Genomic DNA, 19,722 nt, shown 5'->3' on the forward strand with positions numbered 1-19,722 from the left:
GTTTCCCTTGGACGGAAACCCAGTGGGGACAATTTTTCCCTGCCGCATCTGGCGGGGGAATGAAGAGTGCAGCAGAGTCGTAGTGAAAGGGGGCACTTGCTGGGTGCCACGCTAGGGGAGTGTTGGGCTGGAATGGGAGCAGAGTGCACGCTGCTCTGGCCCACATAACCAGCAGAGACCTGAAAGCTGGCCACGTGATGCCTCCCTCAACACCAGCTGTGGCCAACCCGTGGCTCTTGCCCCCCAAAAGTGCGGCTTGTGAAGCCGTTTCTGTGCGCCCCCCCCCAAAAAAAACCTCCCACCAGTTCCCCCCCTGACCCCTGGCTTCCCTGTGCTTACTGGGAGGAGCTGTGGGGTTTTAAAAATGGTGACCAAGATGGTAGCCGTTTTAAAGGGGCAGCCTCCTTTAAAAAAAATTTTTTTATTTTATTTTTTGCTCCACAATTCTATTCTGGGGGGCTTTCTTTTTTTTTAACAACTTTGGTTTCCTCCTTTTTATTTTTTCTTCTACAGAATCTTTTCCTGGTATGTTTGGGGGGTTTTTTTGGGGGGGGGAGGGGAGGGTCGGTATTTTTTGTTAAACTATCTGGCAACCCTAGATAAGTCAGAAATGGATAAACAAATTAAGGGCTTGATTCTTTCTCCTAGTAGGAAGACCAATATGAGCAACTTTGCAGATCAGGTCCTTCTTTTGTTAAATGAGTCCAATAAATATATTAAACTCTTCTAAAAAAAATCCCAAATAGATTTGAGGGCACTTCAATTTTAGCAGAAGCACTGTGAGTCAGTCATACGAAAGCAGAAAAATAGATGTTTTACTTAAGTGTTTTCTAAATTAACAGCTTCAACTTGGAAAGTTGTCAATTTTTTATACGTGCTAAAAGCCATGGTCCTGTAAATGCACAGATGCTTAACTTTAAAGGTAGTGATAGTCTTACTCTTATTAACCATGGAATAAAGGCCATAGTTGCAATACACCAGTAAGATGATTGGAACTTACAGACGCTAGCAAAACACTTTTTTAATTTTTGTGCATTTGACAGCAGCCTGTGTATACTCACCTTCAGTGTTTCCCCATTATATCATCAATTTCTTGCCTGTTGAAAAGACCTTGATTAAAAGGGGAACTCAGATCTTTCAACTTTTTTTTTTTTTTTTTTAAATAGGTAGCTTTAAAAAAATTCAGTTCATGCTCAGCCTTAGCTGAGAGCCAGCTGGCTTTTAGCTCAAGGGTAAAGGCTCATGGACTAAGCTCTAGAGTAGGCATGTTAGCTATCGGTTAATTGAATAGTTGATTAAGCATATGAATGCTTAGTGGTTAGTCACTATTCTATAGTCCCTGAGAGTGGGGCCAGCAGCCAGTGCATTCTGGCCCATTCCTGGGGAGCTTCCTGCCACCCTACACTGCTGCCTCTGCTATAGTGGCAAAAGTCCCTGTCCGCAGAGATGCAAGCTCCCTGTGAATAGAGGCTGTGGGGAGGAAGGGCAGGGGAGGCTGCTTTGCGGCAGCAGCCCCTGACTCTCTTTCCCCCCACCCCCGGTCTCTAATAGAGGCAGCCGTGCCTGGGGGATATTGTGGGAAACTGACTTATAAGCCTGTTCCCCCTCCCCCTTGCTGCCTCTGATACAGAGGCAGCTGGGGGGCGGGGAGGAGAAGGAATGCAAGAAGTCGACTAGATTAACCAATAAGCCTAGGCTTATCAGTTAATTGACTAGTCGACTACTCATTCTTTGTACACACAAGGAATTCAGATATCGTTGTCCTTCTTGCTACCCTTGCTACGTTGCGCCCGCTGGCACATTTTATGTTGGAAGATACTTTCTTTCCACTGGCATCTGCTGGTAAAGGTTGCACCTCTAAAATCTGGGATTCTTTGGTCCAGCATGACCACAGATGTTCCTGGATCAGAGTGTCCCGGTGAGATGCAGTGGAGTGGAGGACTGGGAGCTGGCGCGTGGCTCAACTGGGCTGCAGAGGGGCCAGCGCATGGCTCAGTTTGCCTGTGGTGGGAGCCAGGAAACCTGGGGCAGCCAGCAGTGGGGAGCCTGAAATGACCTCTCCTGGTCTGGGAAAAATCTCTCATCCCGGACCTGTCAGGTCCTGAGGATGCTGGACCAGGGAGGGTGCAGCCTCTACTAACAAAACAAATCTATCTCTCACCTGCTGCTGAAACTGTATTTTGACTCCTTACAAGCAATAAGGCAGTATTAAAATAAAATGTGAATGGTGCTACCTCCTCCCAAATTAAATTTTAAAGTTTTGGAAATACCATCAGGCCACAGAAGAAAAATATTTGCAAGTCAACATACAAAATAAGCCTGTTTCTAACTCTCACGCTTGGAGAGAGAAGATTGAAATGTGAACCCTAAAATCTTAAACACCAGAAAACAGAATAATGAATTTAAAAATTATTAATCATGATTTTTGAAGGCTGGAGTCATGGTTTTTGACTGGTAGGAATACTGAATTAGTTCTCGCTGTGCTGTTGTGTCAGTGTGAGGATGAGGGGGAGTTTTTACTCCTGGGCAAATCTTATTCGGTTTCTCTCCGGTCCTGTGTCAATTTGGTTATTGTTACCTTATCAGCAGAGCTGTAGTTTTGGAGTGAAAGGCATATGCTTGCCCGTGTTCCAAGTACCTTTATTTATTTATTTTGTAATTACAGTAAACTTCCGATAATCCGGCACCTTTAGGACCCAGGGGGTGCCAGATTATCATATATGCCGGACTATCGGAAGGGGGGGCTATGAGGGGTCTGGGGTGGGGTGGGAGGGGATGCCACTCCAGACCCCTCATAGCCCCCCCCCATAGTCTGGCTCTGCCCCAGGCGTCCCCGATTCAGCCACTGCTCGTCAGTTTCAGCAGCGGCTGAATCCTGGACGCCTGGGGCAGAGCAGTTGGGGTGCTGGCGTGTTGGCCCCATAGCAACGCTCCTCGGCACTGTGGAGCCAACCCGGCAGCACCCCAGCTGCTCTGCCCCAGGTGTCCCCAAGTCAGCCGCTGCTGAAACTGACCAGTGGCTGATTCCAGGAAGCCCGGGGCAGGGCAGCTGGGGTGCTGCCGTGTTGGTGCCGCAACCCCGAGGGGCAGCACTACAGGACCAAACTGGCAGCACCCCAGCTGCTCTGCCCCCGGCTTCCCCGATTCAGCTGCTGGTCAGTTTCAGCAGCGGCTGAATCGGGGAAGCGGGACGCAGAGCAGCTCCAATTGTCCAGCAGCCAGAGCACTTCCAGGTTCCTGATGGTGCCGGAGCATCAGGAGTGCCGGAGCATTGGATGCCGGACTAATGGAGTTTTACTGTAGTATGTGAAACTCTCATCTGGTCTTCTTCCATCAAGTATGGTTGAACTGTACCTATACAATGTTTTGGGTTTTTTTTACCCCCCACTGTCCACCCCCTTTGTAAACCACAATGTGCATCCCCATGATGCCTATCCCCGAACTGGAGCATTCTGGGGAAATAAGGGCTGCAGCAAATTAGGGATGTGAAAGTGTAACCATATACATGGTTAACTAATGATCCTGAGCTTAAAAGCCATCTCTCCATATGGTAAAAGGCTGCCCCTCCCCCACATGTAAAAGTTTAACTGATGAAAATTTCAGTGGTTACATGTTTACTTAAACACATTTTAAATACCTACAGCATATGTCCGGTAGCATCTGAACAGAGGCAAAAGTGCTAGGAGAATATGCATGAAAAGCCAAATGTTGCCACAGTGCGTTGTAGAATGTCCTACCCTGTAGACGAGAGCTGTGAGAAAAGAAAACTAATCAAACTAGTGGCACAGGTATGCTTAGAAAGTTCTGCAGAAACATCAAGCGTCATGGTACAGGACGTAGGTATCGGGCAAAGTCAAAACATGGTTAGCTGTCATGGTGACTAATAGACGCCAACTAGAAATTAACCACGCCACTTTTTGTACAATATATAAATGAATACCACCTCCATAGTGGTTAATATAATATTTTATCTTGTCATAAGTTTGAGTCAGTGTTCTGGTTTTGTATAACCACACTGACAACTACATTAGGACATACTAGTCAGTATCATAGATATTAGCCAAAATGTCATGTTTGATTTAAGAAAACAAGTTGAAACTGCTACTGCTAGGCTACGTTTCATTGAAATTTTGTAAGCTGCATCATTACTAACACACTTTAATTGGCAACATGGTGAATATTTCTTACCTTAATTTGTAAGACCTATAGCAAGCAATTGCTTGAATTATTAAATTCAGCTGTATGAATATTCACATTTGCTGACTTCGTCTATTCATTTGCAAAGGCTATTATGTGAATATCAAAACAGGGCGGCAATCGACACTTAAACGTACACATTAGATGGATGTTTCTGTTATGAAATTCAGTAATGAATGCTGAAAATTGTTGGTATTTGTTTCTGTTTAAATGTTAGCAATGGAAACGGGGAAAAAATTAGTTATCACTTCCTGTTGAGATGAATTTCAGCCTCTCCCTGCCAATTCAGTCTGGTTTTTAAACATAAAAGGATAGCATTTGAAACCTGAAGAATCAATACGGACTTCACTATGAAGAAAGCTAGAAACATTCTTTTCTTTTAGTAAGTTATGTTTTGGGTAAGGATGTAAAATCCTGGTTAATCAGTTAAATGGTTAAAGAATGCCAGTGTCCCATCAGTCTACCAAAAGTACATTCAGTTGTCATTCTGCACTTGCTGAGACGGTCCTTGAATCTTTTCTTGGTGCTTCAGGAATGCTTAGATCAGAAATAAGATAGTGTTCCTCCTATGTGTATGCTGTGGATAATTAGAGGAATATAGTTTCAAGTATCTGTCCCTTTTATAACCTGATGGCTTAAGAAAATTTGTGGTATTTCTATCCATACAATGTCTATAGTAAATGCACTGGCTTCAGTCTGGTGGGTAAATGAAGGCTTTGGCCTCCAACAGACTAGACTGATCACTTGTCACCAGCACTAGTTGTTATATTAATTCTTTTTTAAATACATACTAATTGCACTTAGTCTGTGCCATCCAGCAGTTTTGCACACACAATCTCTTCTCTTCAGCAGCAACAGCGCATTGAATCTTGTGTTGAAAATCACAGGACTAAAGGGTTGTGTCTCTCAAAGGATCTGAAAAATGAGTTGTCCTTTAGGAAAGCAACTGATTGCCCTGTCTTCAGTAGATTTTCTCCTGAGTGTTCTGTTCTTGTAACTTGCTATTCTCCACATGCTTCCCCATCCATATTGCTCAGGCATCTGATGTCCTCTCTGGTATGCTCCTCCTCCAATATATTCTCTGCTTCATTCCCTGGTCCCCTGTATGTTTTCCTCTTGTTGATGGTTGGCAGCTCCCACGCAGCTGCTGACTTCCAGCCCTGCATAGAGATGTAAGTGACTGACTAGTCGATGATCCGATAAGCAAGAGGGGACAGGAGCTTGCTGAGGAAGCCAGCTTAAAAGCCGGCTCCCCTCAGCACCATCTCTGCAGGGGAGGCAGAGGCATAGTGGGGGACCGACTTGCGCCCAGTCCCAGATGCCACTCCTCTGCTTTTTAAATGTATTAAGAGCCAGTACAATCATGGATGGCTGGTGACCTGGCCATTGGGAAAGGCTAGCTCCCTGCCTCTCCCCTTATACCTGAGGCTCCCCGTCCCCTTCTTTCCCCCTTGCCAAAGGAATCCAGAACAGCATCCCCTGGCACCCAAACTGGGTGATGTACCCACGGCGCCTCCAGCTCTGATGGCCCCAGTTGCCCCAAATCCCTGGGGGCAGTAGGTCGGCCAGCCTGGGCCAGAGCAAAGAGCCTCACCTGGGGATGGAGCATGAGTGGGGCCTCGGTAGGCTCCTCTAGTCTGTGATATTTGCCACCCCGGGCACAAGCAAAGAACTGATCAGTCAGCACTTGGGGATGAGAAATTAGTGTATCTGTGTGCGCTGTCTGACAGGGAAGGGGGAAAATCCTGTGGATCCTCTGAAGGATTGTTACAGATGGCTTGTGGTTTGCAGTCTGTAGCAGGGAAACCCAGTACTCTAATGAATCATTGTTGTGAGTCTTTATATCACCTTCATTGGCAAGCTTAAAATGAAACCTTTGCAGTATTTACTCTTTGGAAGTGTTGCTTTTGCTATTTTTATCTGAAAGTAGAAGATAGTGCTTGGTTATTGTGTTTCTTAAAAAGCAAAAGAACATTTGCCACCTCTACAGTTTCCTCTCTTCAGACTAAAAGAGTTATTGAAAGGGAGTAAAAAAATTTCATTATATAAAACCAATTATATTTCAGAGTTTTAGTTCCTTGGCCCTCCCTTCCCTTCAGAAGAGTCTGATTTTACAAAAAAATCTAGCAATAGAATCTATTCAGAAAGTCCTTATTACACAGACTGTACCAAGAAACTTATTTCCACAATACAGCAATCATCACAGGAGGCTTTTCTAGAAGAAATAGAATCAGATTTATTTTTTAAATAAGAAACTATAATTGTTGAAACAGTGATTGTTAAAATATTTAGCAGACAAAAAGATTGGCTAGTGGTTGGGAATGTAAAACCAAATTATTCCCCTCCTCCAGTGGCTTAACTTCCAGCCAAGTCTTTTCATTTTACTCTCTTCCCCCTTTTAAATCTTGCCTTTTTTAATGTAATATATTGTTCAAATTCTCTTTCTAGATTCATAAAAGGGAAGGATGGAAGTGTGTTTATCAGAAATGCAGCAGAGCATATTGGAGCCAGTTAATCCATCAAAGGAAGAAAGTACACCTGCCAGCACAAGCAAGACCTCTGAAGGGAAGGACTGCTCAGATGTTGGCTATACTGGAGAAGAGGATTCCAGCTTGGAAAGGGCACCGAAATTGTTGGCATCAAACCATAATGGAGCAGCTATTGACATAAGAGGGGATGGACTCGTAACTGAAGCACAGGAGCGACAGCTTTTACCTAATTATAGTGGAGCCGGAGACTGCTGTGCTAATACGTGTTCTGAAAGACAAATAAAAGACTGTGTGAATGCAGAACACTTGCCTGGTGGAGGTTTTGAACAACAGGTTTCAAAAAATGGCACAGAACAATCCCTAATGGAAATACTGCAGGAGCTAAGGGAAGAGTCTGATTTTACAAAAAAATCTAGCAATAGAATCTATTCAGAAAGCCCTTATGACACAGACTGTACCAAGAAACTTATTTCCACAATACAGCAATCATCACAGGAGGCTTTTCTAGAAGAAATAGAATCTGAACTGTTATCTACAGACTTTACAAAAGAGCACAAGATCCCAAATGGGATGAGGAAAGGTGAACATGCCTTAGCGACATTTGAAAAATGCATGCAAGACAGATACTTCCAACAGGAGCAAACTATAAAGAAGTGAGTAAATTAACCTTTACACAAATAAGGATACTCTTACACATTGTGTATTATGGAGTTACAATCTCATGTTGTGCAATATATGTAGTCTTAGCTGTTAATCCTTGTCATGATTTTGATTTATATTAATTAGCTCTTTAAGGATGTTGTATAAAAGCGTGGTTTTTTTTTTTTAAACAAACTCTATAAACAGTCTAAATGTAATTTACAAATGCATACAGTTGGTATAGGTAGACCTCTAACTTCTTGTTAAATGTGGCAGGAATTGAACAGAAATTTGCTAATCCTTAATCTGAAATTCATGGTCAGTTAACCTGTCATTAGCTAGAATTTCTTGTTAACTCCATCACAGTACTGGTGACATGAATCCTTTGTCAAATATGAGAAATTAACCATCATTTTATTTAATATCATGTTTATATCGCCTCCTGTAGAATATCCTCAGCAGTCCCATTTGTTAAACCAGTTATGATTGTTAACTTAAACTGGTAGAGGACACTTCAAGTTTGAGAGAGCCAGGTTTGAATTTTAAAAAGAAGGCATGAAAAAGAAAATCGTTAATTCAGTTCTCAGAAAAGTATGAATTAAGGGCTATTATTTTTATGCATAGACAGTCAATTATCCAATAACATCTGGTAACATAGTAAAAAGTTACAGGAAAGCTTTTGAAATTAATAATTTACTGCGTGTATGTATACAAAGTTTGCTGTAAGAAACTTTTGTACTAAAATTGCTAAATTCCTTTTACTGTATGAAAATTGTTCAACTCTCTCTCAACTCATTGCTTGAATTCTTAGTTCTCCTTTTGACTTTCATATTGCTTTCCCTGTATAACATGAGAGGGATTTGACCATTTTAAATGTCTAATCATTCACTTTGTACACTCCTGCTGACAGGCCGGAAGTGAGAGTGGCTTTTATTTATATATCTCTATTTTTAGTGTTAGCTTCTTGTGGGAGGAACTATGACTCCACAGTAACAGATGACCATTTACAAATTATTCAAAGCATGGGATTTGGGAGAGAGCTGCCGTAATTTTGGTAATCTTGCTACCAGACAGACTAAATGGAAATAGCCTGTGACTTTTAGTCTGGCACGTGTACATTATGCTCTAAGCAACTGCAAAGAATTTGGGAGTGTTTTGGGGAGTGGGAGTTAGAGGCAGTGAGTCTATTGATGACGACTGTAACTCCTGAGTACTGTGTACAAACAAGTTAGCTGGGTTTTACCTGTTTGTTTACTGTGCACTTCATTTGTAAATATTTTATTGTAGCAGCTTAAAGAGATGCAGACAAACCAGTACTGCTTCTTATCTGCTCTGTACCCTTTCTGAAACAGTGAGCCCTGCACCTCCCTTAAGTTCCTGGGAGCTAGCTAACCTGTTTAGGTGCTTCTGGATATCCCTCTTGGCTCCTGTCTGGCCTTTGGACACCTGAATGCCTTTGTAAATCAGGCCCTTGGGCACTTTTGAAAACATTACCCCTGATTTTTTTTAAGTATAACTTTTCCTTATTGCTCCTGGAATGTTGCCATATGTAGCCATAATCATCAATAAAAATGTTATCATTTTGGCTACAGCTTTGATTCGGCCTTCAAACTGCCATGCTGTAAAACAGCGGATATCAACTAAGGATATTAAAAATCGTATATGTGTAACCATGCATGTTTTTTGCTCCCTGCGAGCACTGGCTCCCATCTGCTTCTTCCCCTGCTGCCTCTGCTAGAGAGGCAGCAGTGTAGGGGGCAGATGGCTCCATGGGAGCCAGTATGCACAGGGAGCTGGCTTGAAAGCTGGCTTCCCATGTGTACTGGCTCCTGCCTACCCCACCCCTGCGCTGCTGCCTCTGTCAGTCAGCAGCATGAGGGGGGCACGTAGCTCTGTGGGAGCTGGTGCTTTTAAGATGGCTCCCCTGAACATCGCTCCTGCCTGCCCTCCTTCTCCCCCGCACTACTACCTCTGTGGGAGGAAGGGTAGGGGCGGGCAGCTTCACAGGATTCTCTGGTCCTGCAACGTCTGTGCCAGACTATGGATGTTGCCAGACCAGAGAATCCCGGTTAAGAGAGTAATTATTAAATAATGCCATTGGAATGTAAATATTGTGCTTTCAGTACACATTGCCATGTATAGTATTTAGATCAGTATAAACAAGTCATTGTGTGAATTTTTAGTTTTGTACTAATTTTGCTAGTTCTTCATATACAGGCAGTCCCCGGGTTACGTACAAGATAGGGACTGTAGGTTTGTTCTTAAGTTGAATCTGTATGTAAGTCGGAACTTGCGTCAGCCGCTGCTGAAACTGATCAGTTTCAACCGCGGCTGAATCTGGATGCCAGTTCTGACTTACATACAGATTCAACTTAAGAAACCCAGGCGTCCCCAAGTCAGCTGCTGCTGAAACTGATCAGCGGCTGATTCCAGGAAGCCTGGGGCAGAGCAACTCTGCCTCTGGCTTCCTGTAGTCAGCCGCTGGTCAGTTTCAGCAGTGGCTGACTTGGGGACGCCTGGGGCAGAGCAGCTGGGGTGTTGCTGGGTTGCTCCAGTAGCGCGGCTCCTCGGCGCTACTGGAGCAACCCAGCAGCACCCCAGCTGCTCTGCCCCAGGCGTCCTGATTCAGCCGCTGCTGAAACTGACCAGCAGGGGCTGAATCAGGACGCCTGGGGTAGAGCAGCTGGGGTGCTGCAGGGTTGGTCCGGAGCGGCACTGCAAGACCAACCTGGCAGCCCCCAGCTGTTCTACCCCAGGGGTAGGCAAGAAAAGCCTGGTCTGCTTGGGGGGGGCACTAGCTGCACCCCCCTCCCCAGCGGACCAGGGAGACGGGGGTGGTGGGACCGCCCAAGTCCTCCACGGCTTTGCTCCGTCTCCCTGGTCTGCTGACCTGGGAGACGCGGAGCAAAGCTGCAGACCACACGGGTAGCGGGACAGTCCAGGCGTGCCGCGGCTGTCCCGCTGCGGGCGTGTTCCAAGGCTTTGCTCCCCGTCACCCTGCAGACCAGGGAGACGGGGAGCAGCTTTTCTCGCCCTGGAGGACGGGGGCGGCGGACCGTGGCGCATCTGGGCGTCCTGCCGCTCCCGTCCTCCGGGGCGAGAAAAGTCCCGTTCATAACTGCGGATCCGACCTTAGTCGGATACGCGTAACTCGGGGACTGCCTGTATAGTCTGTTGTAAAACTAGGCAGATATCTACATGAGTTGATGTACCTCTTGGATGACTTCTAATTACTCTCAGGCATATATCTACCTCTGGTTGAGAACTGTTGTAAAGGAACAAATTGTTTTAAAATTTGTGAACTACCTATGAGTAGGAAGAGAGAAGATAATTTTGTGGTTAAGGGACCTGACTGGGTTCAATTTCTAGCTGAGTTGCAGGCTTCCTCTGTGACTGTAGGTAAGGCAGATCAGTCTGCACAACCATAAAACGAAGATAATATCAGTATGTTTACATCCATTGTTGTGACTCTACACTTACGTGATGAAAGTACTCTGATGCCATGGTGAGAGAGAGACCATGCAAATAATCACTTACGTTGGTGCCAGCTAGATTGTTAGTGTAGCTAAGTGCAAGGCTTTTACAGAAATGCAGACAGCCAAATAAGGGTGTGCAACAAAGCTGTTCTGGGTTAAAAATTCTTTGGATCACTTTTCCATATCTTCCACACAGACAGCAAAGCAAAACAATTTCATTTTATCTTTACAGATTGATTAAAGAAAACAAAAAACATCAGGAACTTATTTTAGATATTTGTTCAGAAAAGGACAAGTTAAAAGATGAATTGAAAAAACGAACAGAAACGGAAAAGCAGCATCTCAACATTATTAAACAGGTACAGATAAGAAAAGTGCATTGTATGTGTGAGCAGAAAAGGAAACACGCTCCCAAGGCATTTGTTGACATTTTCGTCCATCCCAAATGCCTTGTTAGTTTATTGAAAGCACTTACTGCTGTCTTTGGTTTAATACAGTTACTGGGTTCAAACCACTGAAATGTTAAGCATCTGGAAGTCTCCTGAAGTCAGTGGGAGTTGCAGATGCTCCCCATCTCTTGGTATTGGGGTCCATGGGCCCAATCTGTGAATGCCATCAGATCTCATATGAAGGTCACAGGATGTTAAAAGCACTTAGTACTCCACATAGTTGCCCCCCCCCCCGCTCCCATTTAAAGGTGTTGTGCACTAAAAGGTAGCACCAGAATTCATACTCAAAGGCCAGGTCTACACTGCAGGGGGAAGGTCAGCTTAAGGTACGCAACTCCAGCTACTTAAATAATGTAGCTGGAGTCGTCATACTTTGGGCCAAGTTTGGGGTTATCTCCATAATGGGAAGTTGATGGGAGAAATGCTTCTGTTGCCTTCCCTTATTCCTTGCAACAGCAAGGAGTACTGTGGCTACCTTCAGTGTTTGGTTTAGTGGGTCTCTACTAGACCCGCTAAATCAAACCCCGGAAGATTGATTGCCAGAGTGTTGATCCTCCAGTAAGTAGAAACATGGCTAAAGTGAAAAACATACATAACCTTGGTATGCACTGTAATACTGCATATATCTGAAAACTAATGGGGTGCGTCTAGAGTGGCAAGATTTTGCACAAAAACTTGCCAGCTGTCTACACTGGCCGCTTGAATTTGTGCAAGATCACTGACGTTCTAATGTAAGAATACTTTGACGCTCCCACTCAGGGATAAGCTCTCTTGCGCAAGAATACTTGTGCAAGAGGGCCAGTGTAGACAGGCATCTTAATTTTTTGCGCAAAAAAGTCCAATGGCTAAAATGGCCATCAGAACTTTCTTGCGCAAAAGCGCGTCTATACTGGGCATGAATGCTTTTGCGCAAAAGCACTTTTTGCGCAAAAGCATCCATGCCAATCTAGACACTCTTTTGCAGAAATACTTTTAATGGGAAAACTTTTCCGTTAAAAGTATTTCCGCAAAATCATGCCAGTCTAGATGCACCCTTACTGTTTGGGCCTGCCAGTTTTCTATAGAACACATGTGTGAGAGAGACCACCTTTAAGGATTATTTGTTAGTTTAAAAATTGTAGTATATATACAAATTTCCAGCTAAAGGTATCCTATATATAAACTCAGCTTGACAGCTAAAATTATAATTGAATCTGAGAATTCTGCAGCTGTTGACCTCTTAAAACATTGTTGAAATTGGTGACATTAGAAGAATCTTAACATATTAAAAAGTTGTACTCCCTTTTGGAACTAGGTATTGTGTGTAGATTTACAGGAAGAATTTTCTACAGATGTCTCCTTGAATAGCTTACAGATATTCAGAAACAATCTAAACAGTAGTCTGTCCTCTTTCCTTTTTGTTAGTGAAAAGAAACCACTAAAGTTGAGAGATTTTAATTCATAAAAGGGAGAAATCTCTGATGATATTGTATATAAATATACTCTAAAGTAGATACCGCAAAAGAATGCTAATAATTTATATGGGGTATGTATAACTAATTACAAGAACAAATAATGCATGGTATTTCAAGTTTCTGTGTATGACATTGACATTTTCAAGATAATAGTTACTGAGAACAGTCACAAATGGTTATTAGGCGTGCATTTATAACTTTTTTTTTTTAAACTGGGGTGAAATAGTGTCCAAACTAATTTTTATATATTAAAATCAATGTTGATGTTTCAGAAAGGTTATAAATTTACTTATTAATTTCTATGCCACACAGATTAGTAAGATGGACACCCCTCTCCCCTCCCCCCAAACTATGTTTCTATGTATCTCAAAGCGTTTTTGAAAGTCCATCACTTGGACCAAAGTCGAATTAACATTTTAAAAAGCATTGCAAGTTAAATGGAAACAAATTTCTGCATAAACCAACAAATGCAGCTCACTCTGTGCCTCTTGTTCTAGTCCCCATTGTCACACAGTGATTGCATATGGAACTTAGGTTTGCTGTGTGAGACTTCATACCTTATGCGCTGTAATGGAAAGTGCTAATTACAAGTGGGACTTTCTGGTACTACTGTCAATTCCATTTTGTCAGCTGAGTCAGATCTTTAACGCTTTTAATATTGCACACTTGGGACGATTCCAGAATATATTACTTTAATGTAGGGATGTTGAAAAGCATGTAATTGGCTAATCATGTAACCACTGAAAACTTCAAGAGTTACTTGGTTACCTGTGGGGTGGCAGCCAGCTCCCCAGGAGCTTTTAAGTGGGCTCTATCCCACGCTGCTACCTCTGCAGCAGAGGCAGCAGCACGGAGTAGCAACTGGCTCCCTGGGAGTGGGGTGGCAGGTGGGAGTCGACGTGTGCCAGGAATTGGCTTTCAAGCTGGGAGCTGAATAGGGAGCCACGTGTTACCCTGGGGTAGTTGAAGCAAAATGCAGGACAATGTAGCACTTTAAAGACTAACAAGATGGTTTATTAGGTGATGAGCTTTCGTGGGCCAGACCCACTTCCTCAGATCAAATAGTGGAAGAAAGTAGTCACAACCATATATACCAAAGGATACAATTAAAAAAAAAGTGTTACCGTTTGAGTTAGCCAATAAGCATGAGCTTATCGGTATCCTTTTAAATGGCTACACTCCTATATCATTACTTTAAAGAAGTTATTCAAGTAGTTCTTTTGTATTGCTTCTTGAAAGGGAACTTGGCAGCAACTATATTTATGAGTTTCAGTAACAGATTTAGGCTTTGTTTTGTTTTTTCTAAAGAAATGTATGTCTAGGATGTTCTTAGGTAAGTGTTTGGTTAGCTTGTCTGACGTTCGACGGAGTATGATCATCCAGCTGTGCGTGCGTGTGGTTGTTCTCATGCTCACAGCATTAGAGGGCAGGACCAAGTCTTTGATATGGCGACAAAACAGTTTTGTCTGACTCTTGCCTTTTGGACATGGATATCTTTCTAAATAACTATGTAAAAATATAGACTCTAATGCCAAGCTCTCAATTTTTATTCTGTCCTTTTTCACTGAAACGTTACAAATGCTTCCCTTGCTTTAAGTGGGGCGGCCAAATTTACTTGCCCTCCTAGCCTCTTGTGACAGTCTTCGGCAATTTGAGAGCTGCGGCACATGTGCCAGGACTTGGGGCTTCAGCCCCATCCCTGTTGAAACCCAAGCCCCAACAGACATGCCCTGCAGGGCTGAAGACCCAAGACTCCACCTCACTCCACTGGGTAGACACCCCTACCCCACTGTAAGGAAGAGGTTCCAAGCTCTACTCTTTGCAGTTTGGTAGGTGGCGAATAGGAGTGGGGTGCGACAGGGCATGGAGGGATCCACGAACAGCACTTTATTTGTGAAAGAGGTGTGTGTGGCTTACTAACCATCCCTGATTATAAGAATCTTAAAATATAATGCATTTGTCTTTTTATCCTTTCACACAATAAGTTATTCAAGTCCAAAAGTTTTGCTTAGTATGGGGCAATCAGCACTTGATAGATGATCTCCATTCCTTTCATCTTTAGTATTGTAATTAAAATGCTGGGCTGTTACTAGTGGTTGTTGCAGTTTGACTAAAGTTTGACATGTGCGGTATATATTTTAAAAATACTGTGACATCTAATTTATAAGAAATGTTTGTAAAAATGTATGGAATCTTTTACTCTCTTCTCTCTAATTATCTATTGTTTGTTTTACAGTTAGAATCAAGAATAGAAGAGTTCAAAAAAGAAGTTAAAACTGCTAAAGACAAACTTGTAAACCAAGATGCTGCAGCCAAAAATACTATACAGCAATTGCATAAAGAAATGGCATTTCGTATGGACCAGGTAATTTTGAATTCCTTTGAAGTTGTTGTAATAATTGAATCTTTCATTAAAGAATTTGCTTGCTATAGGAGAGTTGCAAGCAGGTGCGTTGAAAATTGATACACCAAGGCTTCCAAAATCTTTTTAATCAATAAGATTTAATTATGCATACAATTTGATGGCTAGTGAACTTTCAAGTATTTGTAACCTTTTGTAGAGGTACTAATACTCACATATGTTCTTTCTGAGTCACTTTCATTTGTGTAATTTTATGAAAAATAAGCAGCTCTGGAACAGTTGGTTCCCTGTAAATTTTTATTTGCTCAACATTTACATTGGTTTTGAATGGAGGAAGAAGTCAGCAGTTATGCACACTTACCAGTGAAATCTGATCTTTTCAAGCACAATTAAAATGGTACAAAGAAATAATATATTTACTTCATTTATGCTGCTGGAAGAACATCTGTTTTTTCTTTTAAGATTTTGCTAAGACAAGGGCTTTCTCTGGGCTACAAGAATTTTAGAACCTAATTTTTGTTTCCATTTTCTTAAGGAAACAATATTAGTAATATCTTGACCACAGAGTCTCTATGTGAGAAGTGATATACATCTGAAAAGTGATTGTTAAATTATATAGTGGAGGGAAATGATAGAGGATTGGAACTGAACATCTGCAAAATATTTTTCTACTCTAGGAATTAACAACTATATATTCTCCATTTAGTAGTCATCAAGTACATGCCAATTACCAACTCACTCATTATGCAGCTTAAATAAAATATTTAGCTTTTAGCTTGCAAATACTTAAACACATACCTGTAATAGTAAGAACTCTGATAGTCCCACTGATTTAAATGGGACTGGTCATGGTAGTAATGTTAAGCCAATGCATAACTTGCTCACAGAATTGGGGCCTTTAAGACTTCAGTTATGTTTTAATTACTGTGTTAGAATATCGTATCCATTGTTTGTGTATAAAAACTATCAGTAGTGAAATGTAAACTTATGACTGAATTTAAATGTTTAAAGGCAAACAAGAAATGTGAAGAGGCACGGCAAGAAAAGGAAACTATGGTAATGAAATATGTTCGAGGAGAAAAGGAGTCTCTAGATCTCCGAAAGGAAAAGGAGTTACTGGAAAGACGACTAAGAGATGCAAATAAAGAAATTGAAAAGCATGTGAATAAAATCAAACAACTTTCTCAGGAAAAAGGAAGATTGCATCAGCTCTATGAAACCAAGGTACTTTTAAAGCATGGGTTCCCAAACTGGGGGGCATGAAGACATTCCAGGGGAGCGGGGGCACGTGAGGCGACCCAGTCTCTTCTCTCCCCGCCCCCCCAGCCCCCCAAGTTTTGCTGCTATTTTTGTTTTTTGGCCCGTCAGTTCCTTTTTTGTTCAACAAGTCTTGCTGCTGTTGGGGGCGGGGGCATGAGGGTTTCTCAAAAATCAAAAAGTGGGCGTGATGCCAAAAAGTTTGGGAACCACTGTTTTAAAGAAATGATTAAAAAACCCTATTTAAATCAGGAAAGCACTTGTCTGTCATAATTATTGAATGGTAGGTATCTTATTAAATTCCCTTTTACTTGGTGGCTGTGAAGGACTCATTTTATGTCAATATATTCCTTTCGGGGGGGGGGGGGGGAAATGAGGTCCTATTTTCATCTTCCTGCATTCCCTGTGTTGTTCTGAACTGAGGTTTGTAGAGTGCTAACAGCACATCTTTTTATTTTTGTGAGCCACTGTACTTTAGATAATCACTTTTTATAAGAAGTGAAGATGTATAGAGACATTTAAACAACTTACAATTTTTTTAATACAGTAAAACTCCAGTTGTCCGGCATCCAGTGGTCCGGCACTCCTGATAGTCTGGCACCACCTGGAACCCGGAAGTGCTCCAGGCAGCCGGACAATTGGCACTGCTCTGGGGCAGAGCAGCTGGGGCTGCCGGGTTGGTCCCACAATGCTGCCCCTCCAATCTTCCCCACCCCACCCCAAACCTCTCATAGCCTCCCTTTCCGATAGTCTGGCATATCTCATAATCTGGCACCCCCTGGGTCCTAAAGGTGCCGGATTATCGGAAGTTTACTGTAACTGTCCATTTGATCAGATATCCAGTTACACAATGCTTCTGTCTGACAACCCACAAAGGTTAGTAAAATTCATGTTTTCTGCTATATCCTCCTACAATTTGACTCCTCTCCTCCCCCAAGTGCATCTTTCCCTTAAGCCTGCAGAAAGAACCATAGGCTTTGTCACTTGTCCAGAAGGTCTGTACATCTAGTCTCTCATGAATTTCTGTAACTCCATTCAAGAGACCCCCATGGAAAAAAGTCTGCTAGAAATTCCTAGTGGAATTAGTCAAGATTGCTTCAGTTAGAACTCTTTTTTTTTTTTTTTTTTTTTATCGCAAATGTAGCAGTACTGCATATGGACAGAGAGTAGTTCTCATTGGCAGTCCAGACCTAGATAATTAAGGCACTAAGACCCAATCCTATAAACGTTTAATATGGTTAACAGTATGCAAATGTTTACAAGTTTGGGGCCTTAAAAATGAAAATCTGTACTTGTCACTCGTGTGAGTCTGAGTCTCTAGCTGCATAAAAATCTGCATTTAAAATTGATAAAATATGATCTGTGGCTGTTTCTGTGTGTTTTTTTTTAGGAGGGTGAAGCCACTAGATTTAACAGAGAAATAGAAAAATTGAAAGAAGAAATTAATTCTCATGTCATCAAAGTAAAATGGGCCCAAAACAAATTGAAAACCGAAATGGATTCACACAAGGTTAGTAAAGCAATATTATGAAGTAAGATCGTAACAAGCACGTGTAGTTACTACGCTGTTTTCTTACTTTGGGGCATTAAAATAGTTTAAAAATAGTTTGTTTACTTTTAACATGGCAATCTATACGTAGATTTTTGGAATAGCACTTTATAGATAGTGAAGTGGAAAAGTGAGCGGGTGACCGAGTATATCAGTAGCTTCAGGAGGTAGCCGAGTTAGTCTGTTACAGAAAAAAAATAACAAATGGTCTGGTAGCACTTTATAGACTAACAAAACATGTAGATGGTATCATGAGCTTTTGTGGGCACAGCCCACTTCTTCAGGTGACCAGAGTTAACTTCAGATAACTCAGGTCATCTGAAGAAGTGGGCTATGCCCACGAAAGCTCATGATACCATCCACATGTTTTGTTATACTCTGGTAGCACTTTATAGACTAACAGTGCTACTCAACCTGGGACTGATTTAGAGGGGAGAAGAGCACAGTTGTATTGGGGATGGCAAGCAGAGTAATTGCCTGTACTTCATGCCGCAGGGGGCCCTTGCAAAGCAAAGTTACATGCTTCAGTCTTGAACAATGGGGCTCAGGCTTCAGCTCTGGGACTCAAGCTTAAGACCGAGTCTCATTGCTGGGACTGAAGCATGTAACTTTGCTTTGCAGGGTCCCCTGTGGCATGCGGTCTGGGCGATTTCTCTGCTTCCCACCACCTAATGGTACCCCCTATCTCCTGTAAGTCTTAGTATGGCGGTCACAGGGGTTTTTAAGTTCAAGGGAGGTCACCAACACACCAAGATTGAGAGATACTGGAATAGAGCCAGGGGAATTTCTGCTTTACTCTGATTGCACGAGTGCTTTTAATTGTCTTTCATAACACACCGTGACACAATCCTTGCTAAGAATTTCTTATCTCCCCTCTCCTGAATGAGTCAGTTTAGAATGTGTGTGTGATTTAGACTGCAAACAGTAACAATTTCATTGAAAAGAAAAACACAACTGGATAGGGTTCCTTACATTTGGTTCTCTTAAAATATATATATTGCAAAAAGAGAGATTAATTACTATAAGGACAGGGAGATAAGATAACTAGATCCTCTCTCTGAATAACTTACCAGGTTGATAGTGAATGAAGGATGAGATGGAGAGTAAAAAATTGCTGAGATTGAATGATGAAGTTTTCAGTCAACATGATTTCTATTCTCAAATGAGGAGTCAGCCACTAAAAGTCACTTGCTTTTCCTGTGTTACCAAAGGGAGACTTCAATTTGGCTCTTAGAAATATGGCTACAGGAACACAATGGTGAAAGCAGATTTTTCCACTTGAGGTTTTTGAGTGGTGATGTTGCCATTCCGGAGAGCCATAAACAGATGATTGAACAGTTGGAGGTGCAGCACTTTCTAAGCAGAGTGATCAGCAAAAGCTTAAAGATTTAATTTTTTTGAAGCAGACTGGGGGAGTTGGACACATTTTCCATTCATCTAAATTCCTTGGCCTGCTTTGAAAATCTGTGGCTAGTGCCACTGAAATAGGAGAATGTGATAGATGAGGTAGTGGAAGCTTTGGGGAGTTAGTAGACCATTGCTGAGGTGACAAGTAAATAAAGACTGAGGTGACTTAGACCATTGTGTCTCAAGCTTTTTCATGCAATGGACTGGCTTGTTGCCTTCCTAAACTGTGACAGAGAGATCTCAGGGACTGGCACTGATCCATGGTCCAGTCATTGAGAAATATAGACCTAGACTATACTAATGATGGCAGAATACTCAAGTCTTCAAATATCTTGTCACATCACGCAATAAAATATGAGATTGACTTTAAAATCACAACCATTTTAAAATAATTGGGAATTATTTTTGTTTGCGTTCTCATTTCTGAGGTTTGGGGATTACTT

At 42.2% G+C, this 19,722-nt stretch overlaps 1 protein-coding gene across 4 annotated transcripts in view; it reads left to right on the forward strand.

Moving 5' to 3' along the window:
- Nucleotides 1-19,722, forward strand: part of CCDC186 (coiled-coil domain containing 186) — a 52,039-nt gene that overhangs the window by 13,253 nt on the left and 19,064 nt on the right. For all 4 annotated transcript variants that reach the window (XM_075935442.2, XM_006134968.5, XM_075935443.2 and 1 more), the window contains exons 2-6: nt 6,646-7,339; nt 11,034-11,160; nt 14,941-15,069; nt 16,078-16,290; nt 17,714-17,833. In XM_075935442.2, coding sequence (XP_075791557.2) covers nt 6,663-7,339; nt 11,034-11,160; nt 14,941-15,069; nt 16,078-16,290; nt 17,714-17,833 — 1,266 coding nt within the window. In that variant the 5' untranslated portion in view covers nt 6,646-6,662. The remainder of the gene's footprint in view (nt 1-6,645; nt 7,340-11,033; nt 11,161-14,940; nt 15,070-16,077; nt 16,291-17,713; nt 17,834-19,722) is intronic.

The sequence above is a fragment of the Pelodiscus sinensis genome, chromosome 8 (genome assembly GCF_052426305.1).
Source record: "Pelodiscus sinensis isolate ZL-2025 chromosome 8, ASM5242630v1, whole genome shotgun sequence".
Classification (NCBI taxonomy): domain Eukaryota; kingdom Metazoa; phylum Chordata; order Testudines; family Trionychidae; genus Pelodiscus; species Pelodiscus sinensis.